At 51.7% G+C, this 21,903-nt stretch overlaps 1 protein-coding gene across 3 annotated transcripts in view; it reads left to right on the top strand.

The window, feature by feature from the left end:
* TMEM266 (transmembrane protein 266) overlaps positions 1–21,903 on the top strand; it is a 144,316-nt gene that overhangs the window by 94,007 nt on the left and 28,406 nt on the right. For 2 of the 3 annotated variants that reach the window (XM_030874884.2, XM_060293954.1), the window contains 4 exons: positions 1,322–1,378; positions 2,795–2,933; positions 4,765–4,880; positions 18,275–18,464. In XM_030874884.2, the coding sequence (XP_030730744.1) occupies positions 1,322–1,378; positions 2,795–2,933; positions 4,765–4,880; positions 18,275–18,464 (502 nt within the window). The remainder of the gene's footprint in view (positions 1–1,321; positions 1,379–2,794; positions 2,934–4,764; positions 4,881–18,274; positions 18,465–21,903) is intronic. The other variant, XM_060293955.1, reaches the window with a different exon arrangement.

Here is a 21,903-nt window from a genome sequence, read left to right on the forward strand (position 1 = left end):
GGGACCTCACCTGGTGTGGATTACTGTGAACTTCTCATCTTGGTTCAAGGAAGGGCCTACGACAATTGTACCAGGGTCATATGAGACCAGCTTTTAAGTATCTTCTTTGGAGAAAGATGTACTCTTGGTGAGGAAACCGCTACAGAAGGCGGAGGCATTGGAGTGAGTTCCTGAGGGCTTTAAGGAATCAGACATGCATGCATTTGTTCATTCATTCACAACTTGTAATCACTCAGTGTCACTCTATGCCAGGGATTAGGGGTAAAGGAGAGAAATCAAACAGTGTCTCCTGAGCCTGAATTGGGGGATCAGGCAGATAGTCACCACAAAGTAAGATAAAGTCCAAGGGAGGGAGGGTGGTGATTGATGGTCCAAGGCCTATAGGAACACCCAGGAAAGAGGCACCAAGCCTGGGAGGGTAGAAAAGCTTCATGAAGGTGACATTTGAGCCGTGGCCAGAAGGAGAAGGCCTTTCCAAGAAGAGGAAGGGGAAAAGGCCCTGCTGGTTAGCACACAGGCCAAGATGCTATAACAAGAAAACCAAAAACACATGGACTTAATTAAACAAGGTGGGGTCAGCAGTTAAGGCTTACGTGGTGGCTTGGGGCTGGTGGGGGCCCAGCATGCTTGTTGCCAGCCCTCCCTAACTGAAGACACCTCCCCACCACACCTACACACCCACATTCTAGTCTTTGGGAAGAGGGAAATAGGAGGACGAACCTAATCCCTTAAAGGTCACAACCAGGAGGTGGTACACAGAGCTTCTCTCCTTATAAGCCATTGGCCAGAACTTGGTCACATGGCCACTACAGATGCAAGGAAGGCTGGGAAATGTAGTCTTTATCTGGGTGGCCATGCTGAAATTCCAATTATTGTATAAGGAGAGAAGAGAGATTGGGGGTGGGGGGGAAGTCAATGGGGGAGTCAAAGCCACTTGCAAAGACAAGGCAAAGGAGAAAGAGCTTGCATGTTTGTTGATTTGCAAGTGGTTTGTGACATGACAGGAGTGCAACAGATGACTGGAGAAGGAGGCAGGGTCCTGCGTATCATTCCAAGGATTCAGAGTGTATGTGTATGTAATGGGAGCATTGAAGGTGCTTAGCCAGGGGCTGGCGCAGGCGGTGACGCAGACCTGAGCTAGGGCACTCAAAGCGGGGGTGGAGAGAGCGCGTGGGCTGAGAAACACTTAGGGGATGGTGAAGACTTCTCCCATTAGTGAACAGGAAGCAGAGCCCTTGATTCCGAGCTCTGGAATCCTCTCTGCCGGGAGGAGGGGGGAGGGAGAACAATAACCATAACCTCTTTTCTCACTTCCTCTCAGACTGTTCTTCGGATAGTGGTGCTCGGGATCTGGGATTACATTGAAAACAAAATAGAGGTAAAGACCAATGTCCATCTGCACCCCCCAAGCCAACCATCCTGGAAGCCAGGAAATGTCACTGTCCCATCCATCCCAGGGTGGGAGCCATCAACAAAGGCCATCTCCTTCCCACACTGGACACAGGAGTCTGTTCAGCTGTGCCTTTGGGTGGGTGGGGAGGGGGGTGAACTGAGAAAGTTTCCAGCAAAGGAATGGTCTAAAAAATCTCCTTGACTTTCTGCAAAATTTAACAAGTTATTCTTTTTTTTTTTAACATCTTTATTGGAGTATAATTGCTTTACAATGGTGTGTTAGTTTCTGCTTTATAACAAAGTGAATCAGCTACACATATACATATATCCCCATATCCCCTCCCTCTTGTGTCTCCCTCCCACCCTCCCTATCCCACCCCTCTAGGTGGTCACGAGCCACGGAGCTGATCTCCCTGTGCTATGCAGCTGCTTCCCACTAGCTATCGGTTTTACATTTGGTGGTGTCTATATGTCCATGCCATAAAAAGTTATTCTTGAATCATTTTGGAAAGCTTTTGAAATGTGTTCTAAAACAAATCCACTCTAAAATGGCCCCATGAACAGAGAGCTGAGTGGGGGAACCATAAAAGTGTTTCTCAGCCTGGGTTTCTGCAGAGCAAACCGGTTGCTTTGTTTTGTATAAAAGCAGGTGGCGTGTGGTGGGTGGAGATGAGGTGCGGGGGAGGCTGGCTGACCCCCAGAGTTTGGTGTGCACAGGACAAGGCAAGGCTGTCAGGGTCTGCTGCCCACTCCTTCCTCACCACCCCATTCCTCACCACACACACTTTTTAGCCTCTTTGGGCCAAATGCTGGGAGCAGACATAGGGGCCTGGCCTGTGGAAGTCTCAGACCAGGCCAGGCTGGAACAGGCAGATGGAAGGTCAAGGCCCAGAGCTGAAGCGCAGGCTGGGTCCCCTTCTCTCCGAGCTTTGCCTCCATGCAGGGTTAGAGACTCAGCACCAGATGCAGATGAGATGTGGGCTCTAGGCTGTTGCTTCCCAGGGGTAAGGGGCTTGCCTTCAGCCTCCACTGCCAGTGAGGGATTCAGTGAGGCCAGCGCAGGAAACCTGCGACATGGGATGCAAACCCCACCCCGAGAAGGGACAAGATGCTGGAGACGTATGCTTGCAAAAGAAGCTTGGAACAGCCCAAGGCCGTCCGAACCAAGGCTGGCGATGGGCTGAGGTCACTTGGAGGAGAGAGAGTGCTCAGGGGCACATCTGGGGTGGGAGGTCCCTAAAGACTAAGGAGGGTCACGAGAGGCAGCCAGGGATGGGGGTGAACTTCTGAGGGGGGTGCAGGGGATCACTGGCCAGCACCAGCTGCTTTGCGTGACCTGGTCCTTGGTTCCAGGACATTCAGGAAGTTGGCCCAGGGCACTGAAATCCACCTCCTCTCACAGGTGTTTGATGGGGCTGTGATCATCCTGTCCTTGGCCCCGATGGTGGCGTCCACTGTGGCTAATGGGCCCAGGAGCCCCTGGGATGCCATCAGCCTCATCATCATGCTCCGGATCTGGCGGGTGAAGAGGGTCATCGATGGTGAGTGGCCCGAAAGGGGTGCGTTCGAGGCAGGAAGGATGGTCTCTGGGGTCTCTCATCCCCTTATCGGGGTACCCTCTCCCTGGTCCCCAGCCCCATGTCCCATCCTGTGAACACTGTGGGGTTTGACATCTTGCCAGGGAGCCCCTAATCCAGAGTCCTCATCAAACTGAGCTGTGATCAGGTCCAGCTTTGTAAGGCCCAGGCAGGAAAGGCACTGGGAGATCATCTAGTCCATTCCTCTCATTTCACACATGGGGAAACTGAAGCCAAGAGGGATGAGGGTCACACAGGAAACCAGCTCTGAGTCAGGAGGGAAGCCCAGGACCCCTGACGCCCACCAGTGTTCCCTTAGCTGTTCAGCTTCCCCCATCTGCACAGGCTCTGCTCTTGGCTCTGTCCCTGAGGGGCTGCCACTGGCTGGGAGCTCATGGGGCCCCGTAATCCAGAGTCCAGGCTCTCTCTCTGGGTCTCAATGTATGTCTTTTATAAGTAGGATCCACTGTGAGTAAGAGAGACTCAGAATAGCAGTGACTAAAACAAAACAGAAGCTTATTTCTCCCACATGAAAGCCTGGGCCAGTAAGGTAGGCAGTCCAGGGCCAATAAGGAGCTTCTGAAGTCATGATTCCAGGTTCCTCTTGTATTGTTGCTTTGCTGCACATAGCCTACTTTCCAAAGTCACCCTCATGGTTCAAGATGGCTGCTTCAGTGCCTGCCATCACATCCTCATTTCAGCCAATAGGAAGAAGGAAGGGAGGAAGAAGATAAAGAAGCAAAAGGAAAGCCCCAGCTGCCTTTTCTTTTTACACATCTTTACTGAGATATAGTTCACACACTGTAAAACACACATTTAAAGTACACAATTGAATGCTTTTTAGTATATTCATAGAATTGTGCAAACATCACCAAAATCTAAGTTTGGAGCATTTTTATCACTTCAAAAAGAAACCCATACCCATTAGTTAGCAGTCACTCCCCATTCCCCTCCAGCCTTAAGCAACCACTAATCTACTTTCTGTCTGAATAGATTTGCCTCTTCTGGACATTTCATATAAGTGGAATCATTTATGTGGTCTGTTGTGTTTGGCGTCTTTCACTTGTTGTAGTATGCATCAGTACTTTATTCCTTTTTATTGTCAAATAGTATTCTATTGTATAGATATACCACATTTTATTTATCCATTTGTCAGTTGATGGACATTTAGTCTGTTTCCACTTTGGGCTGCTGTGGACACTCATGTACAAGTTTTTGTATGGACATATGTTTTCATTTCTCTTAGGTTCCTGGGTATGGAATTACTGGGCCATATGGTCACTCCTTGTTGAATATTTTGAAGAACTCCTGTTTTCCAGAGCAGCTGCCCCATTTTTCATTCCCACCAGCCACGTGGGAGGGTTCTAATATTTCCACTTCCTCCTCAACTCCAGGTGCCTTTTAAGGAAGGCTTCTGGAAGCCGCTGCACAACACCTGCACTTGCATCCCGTCATGCAGGATGTAGTCCCATGGCTTCTCACAGCTGCAAAGGAGACTGGAAAATACAGTCCTCATACCAGGCAGCTGTGCACACAGCCAAAATTAAGGGTTCTTCTATCACTATGGAAAAGGAAAAAAAAAAAAAAAAGGTATCTTAGTCGTGATGGGTTAGGGTTCTAGCCCTCTTATAGTTTCTGGGTGCTGTTGGGTACCTGACACCACCGCCCCCGCCCCAGTTCTTCCAGGAACCACACCTGGGACTGAGCCTGCTGCCGGCTGGATGCTGGGACCAGCCCCTCCCCCACCAAGCCCTGCCGCTGCCAAGCTGTTCACGGGGCTGTCTCTGTTTTCCAGCCTACGTCCTTCCTGTGAAGGTGGAGATGGAGATGGTCATCCAGCAGTACGAGAAGGCCAAGGTCATCCAGGACGAGCAGCTGGAGAGACTGACGCAGATCTGTCAGGAGCAAGGGGTAACGCGTGGCCACTCTCAGTTCTGCCCAGTTCCGTCCAGGGCTGAGGACCCTAGTGGTTTCTAAAGTCCCCTAGGGTGCCAGAGCTGCAGGTGCCCTGCGGTTAGCGACCTCCTCCAGCCCCTTCACAGACACATGAGAACCTGAGGCCCAGAGTGGGGAGACGCGTCTCTAAGGTCACTCATGCCCAGCCCAGCCCAGCCCGGCCCGGACTCCTCCCTGGCTCTAAGGCCAGGCTTCTTTTCATCTCTCCGTGGTGACCAGTCAGCTCTCCAACCTGAACTGGCTGAGTCGTCCCCTCAGTTATCAGGGTCTTCTGGGCACGGCGGTCTCTGAAGCAGGGGTCGGATTCTGTGTACAGAGGTTGCTGGGCACCGCTGTGGGCCAGTTGCCACCCAGGACCCCCAGACACACTAGAGAGGCTTCAGCAGTCGCCCTCTGCCCTCTAGGAACCCTGGCAAAGACTCAGAGACAGGGACGGGCCCTCCAAGGCTGTGCTGGGCAGAGCCAGGGGGACAGGCAACCGGGGCTCGGAGAGGGTCTGTCTGGGAATCCAGAGGCTTCTCTCAACGTCCAGCCCCCCAGTCCTCTGCTCCCTCCCCCAGGACTTCAACCAAGTCACACACTTCTTTGCCCTCAGTTCTTTCCTCCCTAAGATGAGGGGACCGCTCCCATGTGAGTGGGACAGACAGCCCCTTCTATAGGAGTTTAGGGGAGGGGACTGGGGTGCTCAGGAGGTCGGAGGACAGCAGGGCCCTGCAGCAAGGCTGCAAAGCGCTGTAGAAACATAGCCTCAAGTGCAGGGAATGTTCTGGTACCAGCCGTGCAGGGTGGGAATGCCACAGAGCGACGAGCTCGCAAGGTGGTGGGAACGTGTGTGGGAGGATGGGCCCAGCCCCGAAGCCCTCGCTGTCGGCCTCCAAGGGTCCTGGGCACTCACTGCCGCGGGCCGTGCTTGTTCGCACCCGGAGCTGCTTCTCCCACTAAGCTGGATGCTCCCCTAGGGTAGGCTTCGTCCAACTCGTGTTTGTCCCCAGCCCAGCACCCCCTACGTGTGGGTCTCCTGGCTCCCCAGCCCCAGGCTCTCGTGGCTGGAGGAGGCGCTGGAGCGGGTGGGGAGTGTGTGGAATTACCCCACAGGAACACGCAGGCCACGTCTTCCAAGTCATCCCCTTGGAATGTCTGTCCGGGAACATTTATCTCTTTATCTACTTGGGGAACACCACGGCCTTTCACTTCAGCACAAAACGCTTATGAGTGACAAGAGGGGCCATCAGGGGACACAGTCCCCAGGGGCACATTGTCCATGGGGTCCCGGGAGTGGGGCCGTCTAGGCTGGGAAGAAGTGCTAGCCTGGGAAGAAGAATGATGCTCCGGTCCCGAAGCAGTTGGCCTCAGCTTCGTGCTTACCCGTGCATCTGGTCAGCCAGGAGTGTGCACAGGACAGGCCCCTGCCCTCAGGAGGCTCTGGGTGACTCGGGGCATTTAGCAGGCCCATGGTAGACAGCAGCAGTCCCGTGTAATGCATGCTTCAGCAGGGACACGTCGGGGGCTCTCGGTGGGGTGGACGGGTTTCCAGAGGCGCTGACATTGAGCCACGGACCCCTGGAGAAGGGCACCAGGTAGAAGGGACAGGTGAGGCACGAGAGTGGGCATTGTGCTGGGGGGATCAAGGCTGTTCAGGGTGTCAGCAGAGGCGGGGAGTGGGGGGATTTGGAGGCAGGCTTGGGGAGGGCCGCAGGGCTGACCAGGGAGTTTGGGCTTCATCCAGTTGGGAGGGAAGAAGCCTGGAGTGTTAGAAGCAGGGCCGGGGGGATTTGCTCAGATTTGAGTTTTTGGTGTATCTTTCTGGTAGCCTTTGAAGGATGGATGGGAGAGGCAGGAGTGGAGACGGGAAGCCCGGTAGAGGCGGCAGAACCACCAAGGGGAACGCGGCCTGGGCTTGGGGCAGAGGGAGGTGGAGGGGTCAGGGAGAGGACAGCTCAAGTGTCATCCAGGACCCGGCCAGAGCGTGGTCAGGCAGCTCTCAGTCTGCTGTCTAATAGGAAAATGAATGCTCTGCTTCGTTGCGTTTGGCCACGTGAAAGACATGGACACAGCGCCGCATCTGCCCTCCATAAATGCATGGCCACGTTAATAGCCCACGTGCTGCGTGGCTGATGGCAGGCCACCCCTCCTGGTTTCCACTGTGACCCCGTCCTGAGCCCCCGGGGACCCCACATTCCTGCCGTCCCGGTTCACGTCACCCTCTATATGTGGCCTCCTTCCCAGGGATCTGGGCCAGAGGGAGACTCCCTTGGATTCTGCACAGGAAAGAGCCAATAAATAAAGACAGATTCCCTCTACGTAGTGACATCTGGAAAAGAGATAAACAGAAACAAACCATTTTAATTTAAAAAACACCTGAAGCCTGTCATCTTAGTTAAGACAGCAAAAAAGGGCCAGATGGGCTGGAATCCCAGCAGGCTGCCAGGGAGGCGGGAGGGGCTGGCCAGAGCCACACGCTGGGTCACTGGGTTCTGCAGAGAAACCACGAACGCTGCTCTCCCAGAGCCGTGCCCGCTCCACAGGGTGGAGCAAATAGACACCTCATTTTCAGCTGGATTTTAAGACCAGGCTTGGGACTTGACTGAGCAAAAAATGCCCTTAAAGAAATGTGAATGCTGGCTCGTGGAACGTCAGGGATGGCTAGTCCCTTTGAGAGAATAGTGCCTGGAATGGTTAGGATGTTAGGGACAGACCTGAGTGCAAAGCCAGCTTGGCTACTTGTGGCTTTGGGCACCAAGGGGACCTCTGTGGACCTTGGTTTTCCTAATCTGAAAAATGGGGATAATAATACAATCCTTGAAGGATGGCTGTGCGATCGCTTAGCCTAAAGCCTGGCACGTGATAAATGGTGACTCTATGGGAACTAACCACCCATTTCTCCACGTACACCCATTTTACAGATAAGAAAATTGAGAAGTGGTGACTTGCCCAAGAGCACAGAGCTAAGAGAGGGCTTTTAGAGCCAGGAGTAGATCCAGGTGTCCTATCTGTGAAAGGTGTTCTTCCCCAGCCCACCTTGCTAAGGATCATGGTCTATGACATTTTTATACCCACGTCACTTCTCAGGGCTCGGTGAAAACATTGATTAGACTGTGCACCAGGGTGTCTTTAACCCACTGCCTGAGGACAACTCTTCTCTTGCAGGCACAAACCCGGCTGCCCTCAGCTGCCTCAATAGCATTTCCAAAGAGTCTCTTGCTGCTGCCCTCACTCCCACCCCACCCAACCCCATTCCAGGTCATTCTGTTCATCTCTGTCACAAACTCTTGCGCTCTCTCTCTCTCTCTCCCAGCAGGAATTCTTAGGGCTTAATGAAGCAATTTCCAAACTGAATTTGTATATGCTACCTAAGAGATTGAAATGTACCCAAAATTCCAATGAAGTGTGTAGAATCTCAGTTTAAACAAGACACTCACTTTGCGTTCACCGTGCTCTCTCCCTGGCATGTATTTGTAAAACTGTTTGCCAACACTTCACTCATCTTAGCTCTTTTTAAAACTAAACTTTATTTTTTAGAACAGTTTTAGATTTATAGGAAAATTGTGGTGATAGTACAGAGTTCCCATATACCCTGTACCCCTTTTCCCCATTATTAACATCTTACCTTAGTATCATACATTTGTTACAATTAATGAACCAATATTAATATGTTATTATCAAGGCCCACACGTTGTTCAGATTTCCTTAGTTTTTATCGAATGTCCTTGATCTGTTCCAGGATCCCATCCAGAACACCACATGACATTGAGTCATCGTGTCTCCTTGGGCTCCTCTTAGCTATAAAAGTTCCTCAGACTTGCCTTGTTTGTGATGGCCTTGACAGTTTCGAGGAGTTCTGGTCAGGTATTTTATAGGATGTCTCTCTGTTGGGATTTGACTGATGCTTTTCTCGTGATTAGATTGGAGTTCTGGGTTTTGGGGAGGGAGACAGAGGTCCCGTGCCATTCTCATCCCATCATATCAAAGGTACATACTGTCACTATGACATCACCGTGGATGTTGACGCTGACGTAGTGTTTGTCAGGTCTCTCCGCTGTCAAGTGACTCTTTTTAAATTCATCTTAGCCTTTTTAGAAAGCTTAAATTGCTTCTTACTGTGACCCTGTGGAGACTCTTGGGTGACATGCTTTGCTAGCTTCTTGCATGAATATCTCGCACATTTTATCTTCTGTGCCACATGGCATCTCATTCTCACCACAGGCCACGCCCAAGGTGCCCCAGAACTCCCTTGTGTTATAGATGAGGGGGCCCTGGATTTGGCAGTTGGAGGAATCTGAGGCCAGTTAGGAGATTAGGATGGAACAGGGGTCTCTTACAGCTCATTCTAATCCTTTCCTCCCCCCAGATCACACTGACCTTCTGGTCTTCACAGGGAGACAGGATTCAGTGCTTCCCTCATTCCCTCATCTCTCCTGACTACTGGCTCACCTCATCCTTAGCAGATTCCTACTGGAAAGAGGAGCCCAGAGGGGCCAGGGTTGGGGCGGGGGGAGGGAGGGGGACACTGTTGGTCAGTCTCACCTTTCCCAAGCCCTGGCTGACCTTCTGCTGCCTTCTTCCAGATGGCTCGTTTCTGTGGTGGAAGCAGGTCGCCTCAGACCCCTGCATTCAACAGTCCTTCGACGGGAAGGTCCTTTCACTTTTATTTTGCTCCATATCTGGATTTTGTTCTCTGCCCGTCCAGCCAGAATTTTCTTAGGCACTCATCTCTCTGGTACACAGATGGATTCCAGAGGTGGGGTGCTAGTTCCTGCCCTTCAGAGAGATGGTACGAACTTTTTGTCTCTTTCTTTGTACTGGCTGCTTCAGAAATCAAAGCTATTTCAGATGCAGTGGTTAAATCAATGCAGTGATATATTCTTCCAACTTGTCTTAAGAAACCACTTCTGAGGTTTCAGTACATCCCTGCCCAGGACCTTGCTCTGATTCCAAAACATACTCTGAAGTCCCCATTGTACTTGCTCTTTGCTCTATAAGCCTTGCAACAACTTTTGGTCCAAAATAATACGATCCAACTCAGCTCATGGTCGAAGTTTGTTTCTCTTCCCTGCTGGGCCCTGTGGGACCAGTTAAGTTCTTCTTCTTCAGCACCATCCAGTGAGACCACTGGCAAAAGACCCAGGGAGGTGGGGCTCAGTCTAGGGTGACTTGAGGCCCAGCAAGGAGGCCAGTGGAACTCTGTGAGCCCCTTAGGTCAGCCTTAGACCTGGGGCAGACGGTGGTCTCTGAAAGAAGAGTCCTGTGCGGGGGCAGCTTGGAGGGTGGAGAGCATCCTCTTACCATGGGAATCAGCAAGTGGGATTCTAACCTCAGCTCCACCAATAACCCTCTTAACCCCTGGACCTCAGGATCCTCATTGGAAAAATGGAGGAAACAAGGCTTACGTCACAAGGGTGCTGTGACTATCAGATTAATTCAGGTAATATATAAAGTCTGGCCCACTGGAGTCTCTCAGTAAATGTTAAAAAAGAGCACAAAAATAATACTAAATCATTTATATAATGGTGACCATTTGCAAATGTGCTGCCACGTGTTTTAGCTCATTTTGACTTTGATGGTCAACGTTGGCAGGCTGGGTATTATTAATCCTTTTATAGATGGAAAGGCTGAGTCTGAGAGAGGCTGCTGCCTGCCCAGTGTCTCACTGTTTGTCATGGAAGGAAGGGCTGGGGTGGAACTCAGAGTTCAGTGTCCATTTTCCTCCACCCGAAATAGGGCATCCGTACAAGTCACTGTTAGAATGAGTAACACAAACTGCTCCATTAAACAAATCCAGACATCTCCGTGGCCGAACACAAGAGGAGCGTGTTTGTCACCCACACCGCAGCCCAGTGCAATTGCTTTGGGGAGGGGGTAAAGGGACACTGTTCCACACAGTCACTCTGGCCTCCAGGCTCTTCCCCTGTCATGGCTCCTTCTTCTTCTAAGTGTTTGGAGTTTTCTCCCCTCAGCCAGGGGATTAAGAAAGGGAGGGTAGAGAATTGTGCATAGATTTTTACTGGCCGGGCCTGAAAGTGGTGACATTGTTTCTGCCCCCATTTCGTGGGAGGACTCAGTTACACAGTCACACCTAAGGCACCAGATGCTGACAAAAGTAGTCTGAGTGGCCAAGGAGAAAACAGTCACCTGCACAGTCACCTAATAGGCTCACGATGTTTCTACCTCCATTCCCCGCTTCCCACTAGCAGGAGGCACCATCACAATGATTAATCCTTCCTGGATGATGCAAGTCTCCCTGGCCTGTTTCCTGAAGAAACAGGACGATAACCTGGACCCTAAGCGATAGGCATTCCCGCTGGAGGCAGGTGGGGGGTGGTGTCCACTCCACGGTCCTTCGAGGGCCAGCAGCCCCTTCAGCAGGTCACGAGCAGCAGGAAAGGGGTTCTATCCTGGCTCGGGGTGTCGCTAGACGCTGACGCGTTCCAGAGAGCCCCCTCTTTTCTTGCAGAGGCCACAAGCCCCCCAGCTCAGCACAATAGTCTTTGTTACCCGGATTATTCAAGATCCCCACTGTGGGAAGTGAAATTTTTTTTTTTAAACATGGGCAGTGATTTGTAAAACAGCCGATAGCTTTAATGACAAGCCTATTTAGCTGATAAAATTAGCCATCAGAGGAATAATTTATGTTATCCTTTTGCCATAATTTAAATTTATGGCCAACTACCAGTCATCTTCACAGTGGATGGAAAGGGGCCAAGGTCGAATTCAGCTTCACCCTGCTCCTAAATCATTAGTTTGCAACTGTCTCCTGAGTTTTATTGTTACCAACAATGGCGAAACTAATGGAAATAAACATTGGATGCCATCCCAATAGCAGATGGGTTTGAAGGCAGGGCAGTCTGTGCAGACAGCACTAATAGGATGGAAGAAAATTATTGCTATTGCATTAGATACCATCGAGCTTCTGGCCAAAGTGTGCATTGATCAGGCCAAGGCCCTGTCAGTTGTACTTCACAAACCAGACCATTAAAGGCAGAGATGGGCTGGGTGTGCCCGCCCTGCCGCGCCCCCCACCCCCCGCACCGGGGTCTGGCCCCGCCTGGGCATGCATTAAAAGCCCAGCCCAATGGAAGGGGCCTGACTCACTCCAGTAATGCACACTGAGGGCTTCCCTGTGGATCCCAGCAGATCTGGTCAGGTTATCTGATTAGAAATACTTAGCTAATAATGTGCATTAAGAAGGGCTGTGACTGCACTTTCCTTCTTCCCAACTCATAGAATGGTCTTTTTTTCCCCACTGGCCCAGTTTGCCAGTGGAAAATTTGCTTCATTTTATCCTCAAAGCCGCCATGCACTTTCTGTCCCAGAGGCCCAGGCTCACGTGAACCTGGAGAGCCTCAGCGCTATGGGTGTTTCTCCTTATCTGTGTTTAGCAGTTTGACTATAGGGTTTCTAGGTGTGGGAGTTTTGTATTTATCCTCCTTAGGGTTCGGATTTGTGGGTTGGTGTTTTCATTAGATTTGCAAAGTTTTTGGCCATCATTTATTTATTGCTTCTGTCCCATCCTATCAGTCTCCTTCTGGAGCTCTAATTACATATGTTAGACCTTCTGATCATGCCTCACTTTTTTCCTTAGACCCTATTCTGTTCCCCCATTCTCTCTCTCTTTTCTTTTTCTGGCTGTAACTTTTTTTAAAAAAAATAAATTTATTTATTTATTTTTGCTTTTGGCTGTGTTGGGTTTTCGTCGCTGTGCATGGGCTTTCTCTAGTTGCAGTGAGTTGGGGCTACTCTTCGTTGCGTTGTGTGGGCTTCTCATCGCAGTGGCTTCTCTTGTTGCAGAGCACGGGCTCTAGGCGCACGGGCTCTAGAGCGCAGGCTCAGTAGTTGTGGCGCACAGGCTTAGTTGCTCCTCAGCACGTGGGATATTCCCGGACCAGGGATCGATCCCGTGTCCTCTGCATTGGCAGGCAGATTCTTAACCACTGCACCACCAGGGAAATCCCTGGCTGTAACTTTTAGTATTTTTCTATAGACCTATCCTCAAGTTCAACATCCCTATCTTCTACTGTGTCCAGTCTGCTGTTAAAGCCATCCAACTGAGTGCTCAATTTCAAATATTGTATATTAAGGTCCTAAAAGTTTCATCTGATTCTTCTTCTAGGTTCTGTTTCTCCACTGAAATGCTACAACTATTTTGTCCATCTTTTCCCACACTTTTCTCTAACTGCTTTATGATTTGATAATCGATCCCTTTTTCCTGCTTGTTGGCATGAATAGTAATTCTTATTGTACGTTACACATTGTTGATGCATTTTAGAGGTTCTGGGTTATGTTATCTTTCTCTAAAGAGTTGGCTGTCTGACAGTGAGGCATTTCCATAGGAGCAGGGGATGGCCCTGAAGACAGCACCAAGAATTAACTGGCCCTTTCACTTTGTTCCCTCCCAGTTAGAGTCCCAGAGCCAGCACAGAGCTTGTTATAGACCAGAATTCAGCTGCTCCATTAGCCTTACTGAACACACAGTGAAACTGAGGCCCAAAGAGGAAAGGATACTTACCAAAGTCAGAGTGAGAGAGGGATGATGGGCCGAGAGTTGAGGCTCCTCCTCCAGCCCTGGCTTTTTCCCCACATGGGGGCCCTCCTGCTCTTTCCTGGCCCCCGTTACCATGAAGCTCCCCCATATTCTGTTTGAGCTGAGTCACTTCCACCTCTCCCTTAAGGCTTCAAGTTCCCTGACACAGGGTCTAGGGGGCTGTAAGCCAGAGACATGGGTTCTGGGCCCAACTTTGCTCTGATGCACCATGTGGTCCTAGCCTTTACCCCACACTGTCCCCCAGCACAAAAGCCTCCTGCCCATCACGGGGCCTCAGTTCACCCATCTGACTAAAGAGGCCCTGCTCTCCTAGGACCCCTTGACAACCCTTCATCAACTGGAGAAGCACACGTGGCCATGTTCAGCATATGGGAACCAGGAACCAGGCTCTGAGGGTCCCAGCTAGAACATCCAGACAGTCCCCTGGGCTGTCACAGCCAGTGACCAGAGCTGAGAGCCATTTAGCCCATCTGCAGTGTCTCCGTAAGGAGTCAGCCATTCCTTCTCAGGGTGAGGGATCAGAGCATCCAGCCACCCCATGCCCTCTGGGTGTGAAGCTTGTAAAAATATGTCCCCAAAGCAGGTTGCCTCCTCCCTCACCCGCATTCCAATCCATGCCCAAGCTGACACTTCTACCTCCTAAACAGTCTTCATCTTCATCTCCACTGTCTCTACCCTAGTCCAAATTCTGGTCATCCCTGGCCTGCACTGCTGCAACAGCCTCCCAGCTGGTATTCCCATGTCCGCCCTGGCTTACCCCCATCCAGTTCATTCCCCTCTCAGCTGTCAGCACAGTCCTCTCACGATGCTCATCTGAATCACCACTCCTCCACCTCCACCCCTCCACCCTTCTGTTCAGAAGATTTCAGTGGTATATTGTTTCTCTTTAAATAAGGGCTGAAGTCCTTAAAATGTCTTACCATGGCTACAAGGCTCTGCCTGGTGTGACCCCTGCTGACCTCCCCCAACACCTCTTACCTCCCGGTCTCTGTCTCCCAGACACACCGTGCCTCTTCTGCCACAAATGTCACCCAGAGCTAGCCCTTAGAACTCTCCTGGGACATTTGTTCCCTGCAGTGCCGCAGACAGTGCCTGTTGCTTGGGCCACCCAGGACTTGCTGTGAAGCTGGGAGAGGCAGTTTCATTCCAATACACATAACAGGATTTTAACGTTTCCCTCGCCATGCTTTACCTGACTTCTTAGTGAATAAGTGAATAAAGGAGTGAATGGGGGAACTACCATACACTCGGGTTCATATTTCTAGCCTAAAACTTATTTCAGTGTACATGCCTATGTCTGCACATGTGGGCTTGGGCAAGCCATGGCCTCTGGCGTCTGGCCTGAATTCCAGTGGGACACTCATGGGCAGCTCTGTATCAATTACAAGTTATCAATAATGCATCTGTTCAGAGTGGCCTAGGAGGCCATTAGCTAGGGCTGCCGGCCCTGATGAGCGGCCTTGGAGAAAGTGGGCTGGGTATGCCCATGGGAAGTTCAGATCATCCTGGGCAGGAGGGGCTCCCAGCCCCAGCAGAGCTAAGGAGGGTTGCCTAATGGGCCCTACGTGACATCTGAGGCCTTGCTGCGAGAAGGGTGGCTCGAGCCCTCTCCCCCTGCACAGAAGGCCACTCTATAATAAGCTAGTCTCGCTTTCTCACTTTCTGAGACCAGTGGCCCCATTCGAGTACTGGGTTGTTGAGATCCAGGTCTGAGCCTAGTCTGAGACCAGAGTTAGGGCCCAGTGTGTGATCAGGATGTGGTCTTAGTATGTGACTTGGGTCAGGACTCAGTGTGTGACCAAGCTTGGGGCTCAGTGTTGGGGCTCAGGCTTTGCCTCAGCTTTGGGTTAAGGTTGGGGCCCAGTTTGTGGCTGGAGTTAGGGCTCAGCCTGAAACCGCAGAAAAAAGCTGGGCAAAGCTGACTGGTTTCACACACTGATTTATTGATTCATTCAGCAGTATTTACCGAGTCCCTTCTGTGTACCAAGCAACAAAACAGGCAAGATCCCTGCTCTTGCAGAGATTATATTCTATATTCTCTTCTTATATGGATTCTGTTGTCTATCCCTGCGCTTACAGAGCGGTGAGGGTGGCAGTGGTGTGCTGGAGCTCCCACTGACTCGTGAGAACCAGCTGTGCACATGTCTTCACAGTTCTGCATGACATCATGTTGGTAGTTTGCAATTGGCCATGGTGGGAGTATTTATACCAGAGATTAGCACGTACTATAAATCAGGCCTCTTTTTTTCTATACCAGCACACTACTGCAGCTGAAGTGACGGACCACACGTGTTTATCTGATCTCCTTCCCCAAACTCCACCGAGATGATAGTAAAGAAAAAAATCATAAACACATAAGAATTAAGAAGCTCTCTTTAAGTCCTGTCCATCAGGACAAAGAGGATACAGATTTCAGTGGATTTAGGGAAATGGGGAGTGATTTAGCAGAGTGGAGAATCTATAACTCTAGTGTCTAAAGAGGCGGATAGTGAGGGAAATGGGCTAATTCCCCCCTCAGTACCCTTTAGAGTTTGGGAGGAACGGGGTGAATGTGAAGCTCACCACAGGGGAGAGGGGTTGGCTAGAAGTCTGTACACATAATATTTGAACCCTCCGTGTCCCCTCCCAAGTTCTGCACACTCCCCCATCATACAAGAGGCAAGAGGTTCGTCCTCTGGAGAAATTGAACCAGAGGGCTCTGCAGGTGGGCACTGGGTGAGGCAGAGGCCTGGGGAGAGGTTCAGGGCTGAAAATGAGGATTAGGTGAAAGTCCTTTCATCTAATGGCTGGACCCTCTGCCCCATTTTTCTGCCCTGCTGCCAGCACAGAGGCAGCCAGAGGTGTGTCCTCAGGCAGGAGGCTGATGAACTCTGGGAAAACCTGAGTGTTCCCAGAGACAAAATTTGTGAACACTGACATTGGGAAGTTGCCCCGATGCCTGGCCACCCTAGTGTTAGTGAATGCTTCAACTGTGTGTTTCACTTTTGTCAAAAGAAAAATAATAAAACATTAAAATAAACAAAAATATCAGAAGGTGCCAAGCAAAATGTAGAGAATTCAAACAGAGTGATGTGATGGAGTGCCTGGGTGGCTGCCTTAGGTCAGGGGTCGGGGAAGGCCTCCAAGAGGGGGAGCCAGCCGTCTGATATGGGACCAGAGGTCCCTGGGAAAGGGACCTGAGACCAACACACACTTAGTGTGTTTAAGGAATGACGAGAAGGCCTGTGTCACAGCGGGAGGTAAAGGGAGAAAGAATGTGGTGAAGTGAGCCAGGTAAGCAGAGCCAGAACATGCACCTGTTATGTAAGCCAAGGGTAGAAGTTTGGGTTTTCTCCCACCCGAGGTCTATGGACAAGGGGGTGACATGATCTGATCTAGGTTTACGAGAATCCCTCTGAGCCCTGTTGGCGAATGGACGGTAGAGAGCTGTAGGGCTGCAATCATCCAGGTGAGAGCTGGCAGTGGAGGTGGAGGGAGGTGGGCAGGCTTGTGGTAGCACTTAGGGAGCTGGACTTGAGGGCAGATTGGACGGCAAGGATAAGGGAAAGTGCGGAAGCAAGGGAGGAGATTGCATTTTTGGGGATACAGCTAAAATGAGATGAAAACACCTGAGGAGCAGGTGTGGGGATAGAGCGAAGTGTCCTGTTTAGACTAGGTTGAGTTTGTGACACCTGTGCCCCAATTCTGTGTTGCTGTCAGGTAGGCAGTTGGAGGTTTGATCTGACATTGCAGGGAGGGGCCAGGGCTGGAGATTGGGATCATGGGCAAGTAGGTAATCTCCTAGGTAGGGAGCCCAGGCCCGGGGACTCCCTGGGACTCCTCTACCCGCCTCCCTGCTTCAGGCCTTTGGGGGTTTGACTGGAGGTTGTGGGGTTATGCCAAAGCGATGCAATGTGTGTTTGGAACACTAGGTGGCAGTGAAAGATCTCCTTCCTCCTGAGCCCATGGCCAGGCCCTTCAGTGTCAGACCCAAACTTTGCCTTCACCCAGATGGCCCAGGGAGGCCCCCAGAGTGTGAACAGCCGTCTCAGCCACAAACTCAAGAGGCATCTGGAAGCCTCTCTAGGCAACCTTCCCCAACAACAACAAAAAATGAAACCAAAATAAAAATGTGTACAGCTTTTTACAAAGCCTTTATGAAGCCCTCAAGTCCTCAGAGAGCTCTGTGGGGTGATAACCCCTGTTTTACAGATAAGAACACACGGCAGTACGCCGCAGGGTGGGAACTAGAGTCCAGTCTAGTCTGGCCAGCCCTCGGAACACCTCCTAGAAGAGGGGATATGGGCGTTGCTGGAAGACAGATGGGTCAGGCGCAGCCCAGTAAGCCACAATGGGCTCCCACCGGCTAGTTACACTGACCCTGAATATTGCGGGGTTTCCCGTCTTCCACTAATCATCAGTGTGGGACGCCAGAATAAGGCTCTTGGGTGGCACGTTTAGGCAAGTAACCAGAACGCATTCCGTTCCCTGACTCCTCTTCCTCCGAGGCTCTTCCCGCAAACCACGGCTGTGTTTCCTCTCACGGCCATCTTGTCTTCACTATGGGGCCAGACTACACAGTATCCGAGGTGAGACACACGAACGTGTTTTTTATTACTCGGAAAAGGCTCCAGAAACGTCAGAGACTCTTGCGACAAGTGTCGTTGGGAGATTTGTAAGGAACGCCCCCTCCAGCCTTGGGATGCTCAGCCCATTCCTCCCCGCTCCCTCAAGAGGAAAGCGCCCAGACGTCGGGCTCGGGCCGGGTCCACGCCCCCCCCCACCCCGCCCCTGCGCAGCCCACCACCCACCGCCCCGCTCTTTCTTGCAGTTTGAGATCCGGCAGCTGCGGGCGCACCTGGCGCAGCAGGACTTAGACCTGGCGGCCGAGCGCGAGGCGGCGCTGCAGGCCCCTCACGTGCTCAGCCAGCCGCGCAGCCGCTACAAGGTGGTGGAGGTCGGTACGTGGGCCGAGGAGACCGCGGATGAGAGCGTCGTGGAGGAGCTGCAGCCCGTGCAAGGTGAGCCCGCCCGCGGCCTCCCCAGTCCCGTCGTGGGGAGCCCCGTCCCCACCCCTGCCCTAGGGCTCTGTGCACAGCTTCCCGGAGTTGGAGCACGCCTCCTGGCAGGACCGTGCCCCCATCTCGGCCCACGATTGTGGCGGTGGCGGTGGTGGTGACCCTCAGATCAGTGCCCCCGGGACTACCTTTCTGAGCCTCGGAGAAAGCGTTCAGGTAAGCTCCCTTGACCCGACCTCTACATGATCTCAGTGGCGTGTACTCATTTCATGCCTGTGGGCCACTGGCTGCTTTGCGTGCACTATTTCCCCAGTCCTCGCGGTAACCGCCTGCAGGAGGCTTGACTTTCCTACTTTATGGATGAAGGAACTGCGACCCAGAAAAGTTGTCCAAAGGTGCCTCAGTAATAAATGGCAGAGCTAGGCTTCCAACCAGATGCCTAGGACTTTCCTACTGGACTGCCCAGCCCACTAGGGCCCAGATAGTAAGTTCAGGCCTGGGGCCCAGAACAGCCCAGAACCTATGCTTTGGGGATGGTAGTAAATTGATGGGTAGGTGATGTTGGTGGAAATGGGAGTGCCGGCCATACCCTGGGGCAGAATACTCTGTAGAAGACCGACCAGCTGTGTCACCTTGTAGTGGGGAATTAACCTTTCTGGGTCTTGGTTTTACCAGCTGTCAAATGGGAACAATGCTGAGCTTTTCCCACAGGGTTGTTGTGAGGCTCCAGGAAGCAGGTGAAAGTGGCTTCCAGAATTGCAAAGTAGTCCTGCAAATGTCAGGTGGTATTATTTCGTGATTGGGGGTGAAAGTACCCTCACCTGGTGATGCAGCCGTGTCAGGTGTGGGCCTTTGGGAGGTTTGGAGAGACTGTGTTCTCATGGACTCAGGCCAGGAATCAGCCTCGGCTCAGGGGGCACAGCGGGGGAGATCTGTGGTCTTGCTGGAGCCCCGGGGGAATCCTGGGAGCCTGAACATGAACGCTCATGTCTGAGTCCTCCCTGCCCCAACTTGCACCTGAAAATGTTATCACTAAAATGATGGTTAAGGGATTTCTTCACTTTACCAAGATATTTTTTAAAGTATCGATGTCCCCTAATAATTCAGAATACATTTTTGGGTCCCCATTTTTTACCTAAAGGTAAGGGAACTAAGATTCATCAAACTCCTCCAAGAGAAGCTTTTTACAGTGTGATTTCATTTCGTCCTCACACCTCCCTTCTCTCATACGGAGGAGGAAACTCAGACCCAAAGAGGTCGAGAGAATTTCATGGGGTCACACAAAAGAAATGGAGGTGCTGGGCTTGGAACCGAGGCTGTGGGATCCTAAACTCCAGCTTGGTGTGGGGCCCGCTTTGCCTTGGCGTGCTGAGTGCTCCGTGCCAGGGCAGCGGCAGCCAGCAGGGCTGGGCAGGTTGGGCAGCAGGAAGCCAGAGCTCCAGACTCTGCCACTCCCCGGCTCTGTGATCTGGGGCTTCTGTGTTCCCTTCTGCAAAGTGGACTCATCACTCCAGCTCTGTCTGCCTTACAGGAAGTCTGGGGAACTGATGGATGTGAGAAAGCTCTGTAGGCTGTAAGGCACTGTGAACAGGTTTTGGGGAGCGGGGTGATTGCTATTATGATCTTTTGAGAGACCTTCCAACCTTAGAACTGTAGAATTTGGGGAGTAGGAGGGACTTCTGAGTCCAGCTCTTCAGCTGATACGCTAATCCCATCTATTACACCTGCCAAGAGTTTTACCTTCTTCTAAGAATAGGCACCCCGAACCTCCCAGAGAAGCCCATGGCAACCCAACATCAGATGGCTCTGCCTGTTAGAAAATTCTTCCTCAGGCTGTGCTGAGGTCCGCCCCCGGCACCCACCTCTCCCACATGGACGAAGCTTTTATATATAGGCCTGGTGGATGCCCTCCCAGCTGAGATATCCTTTCGGAGACTGGCCTCTGAGTGTTTTCTCCTCCAGAGACTGTCACCTGCATTCCCACAACCAGTCCTCAGGGGACAAGCTCTCCAAGTTCTTGCTGTTCTGCCCCTCCCTGAGCATCCCAATGTTTCAGTCACGCAGTTCTTGGGGAGCTGCAAGACCAGGGCAGAGTGTCGAGGGGCCACCCCTGCCTTTTTTCTGGACCCAAGACCCCTGTGACAAAAAACTCCTGAGCCTTGTGGTGGCTGCCTGGCCTGAGCTCACAGGTGACCCAGGCCCACATGGCTCTGTCGAGCCCCGTGTCCCTGCAGCCCATCCTTGGGCAGCGCACTTTCTGTACCCCCGTGTGGATTTTGACATTCATTTGTGTTCAGCTGTAGCTTGTTTGATTCCTGCCTTTACTCCGGGTTTCTAGGACTTTGTAGATCCTGACTCATCACCAGTTCCTTCCGGTTTTACTGCCTACATATATCGTGAAACATTCCCCTTTTCCATGTGCATTGTTCAGCCTTCCTTATCTCTGGACCTCGGCTGGCTCTCTGACCTCAGCTTTGCCCCCATAGGTGCCCTCTTCAGTCCTTTGTCCCCCCCTATACACACACAGTCATCTTTCATAAATCCTTCATGTCACTCCCTGAGTTAACACCTTGGCTGGTATCTCCTAGGGCTGCCGAAACAAAGTACTGCAAACTGGGTGGCTTAAACAACAGAAGTTTACTGTCTCACAGTTCTGGAGGCTGGAAGTCTGAGATTAAGGTCTTGGTAGGGTTGGTTCCTTCTGAGGGCTGTGAGGGAGCATCTGTTTCAGGCCTCTCCCCCAGCTTCTGGTGCTTTGCTGCTAATCCTTGGCACTCCTTAGCTTGTAGAAGCGTCACTCTGACCTCTGCCTTCTCTTCACATGGTGTTCTCCCTCAGTGTGTGTCTGTGTCCAGATTTCCCTTTTCATAAGGACCTTAGTCATGTTGGGTCTGGGGCCCATCCTACTCCAGTATGATCTCATCTTTTTTTTTTTTTTTTAAATACATTTATTTATTTTTGGCTGCATTGGGTCTTCGTTGCTGCGCACGGGCTTTCTCTAGTTGTGGTGAGCAGGGGCTACTCTTCCTTGTGGTGCACGGGCTTCTCATTGCGGTGGCTTCTCTTGTTGCGGAGCATAGGCTCTAGGCGTGCGGGCTTCAGTAATTGTGGCTCGTGGGCTCTAGAGCGCAGGCTCAGTAGTTGTCGCGCACGGGCTTAGTTGCTCTGCAGCATGTGGGATCTTCCCGGACCAGGGCTCAAACCCGTGTCCCCTGCATTGGCAGGCGGATTCTTTTTTAAAAAAATTAATTAATTTATTTTTGGCTGTGTTGCATCTTCGTTTCTGTGCAAGGACTTTCTCTAGTTGCAGTGAGCAGGGGCCACTCTTCATCGCGGTGCGTGGGCCTCTCACTGTCACAGCCTCTCTTGTTGCGGAGCACAGGCTCCAGACATGCAGGCTCAGTAGTTGTGGCTCACAGGCCTAGTTGCTCCGCGGCATGTG

The sequence above is a fragment of the Globicephala melas genome, chromosome 2 (genome assembly GCF_963455315.2).
Source record: "Globicephala melas chromosome 2, mGloMel1.2, whole genome shotgun sequence".
Classification (NCBI taxonomy): Eukaryota; Metazoa; Chordata; class Mammalia; order Artiodactyla; family Delphinidae; genus Globicephala; species Globicephala melas.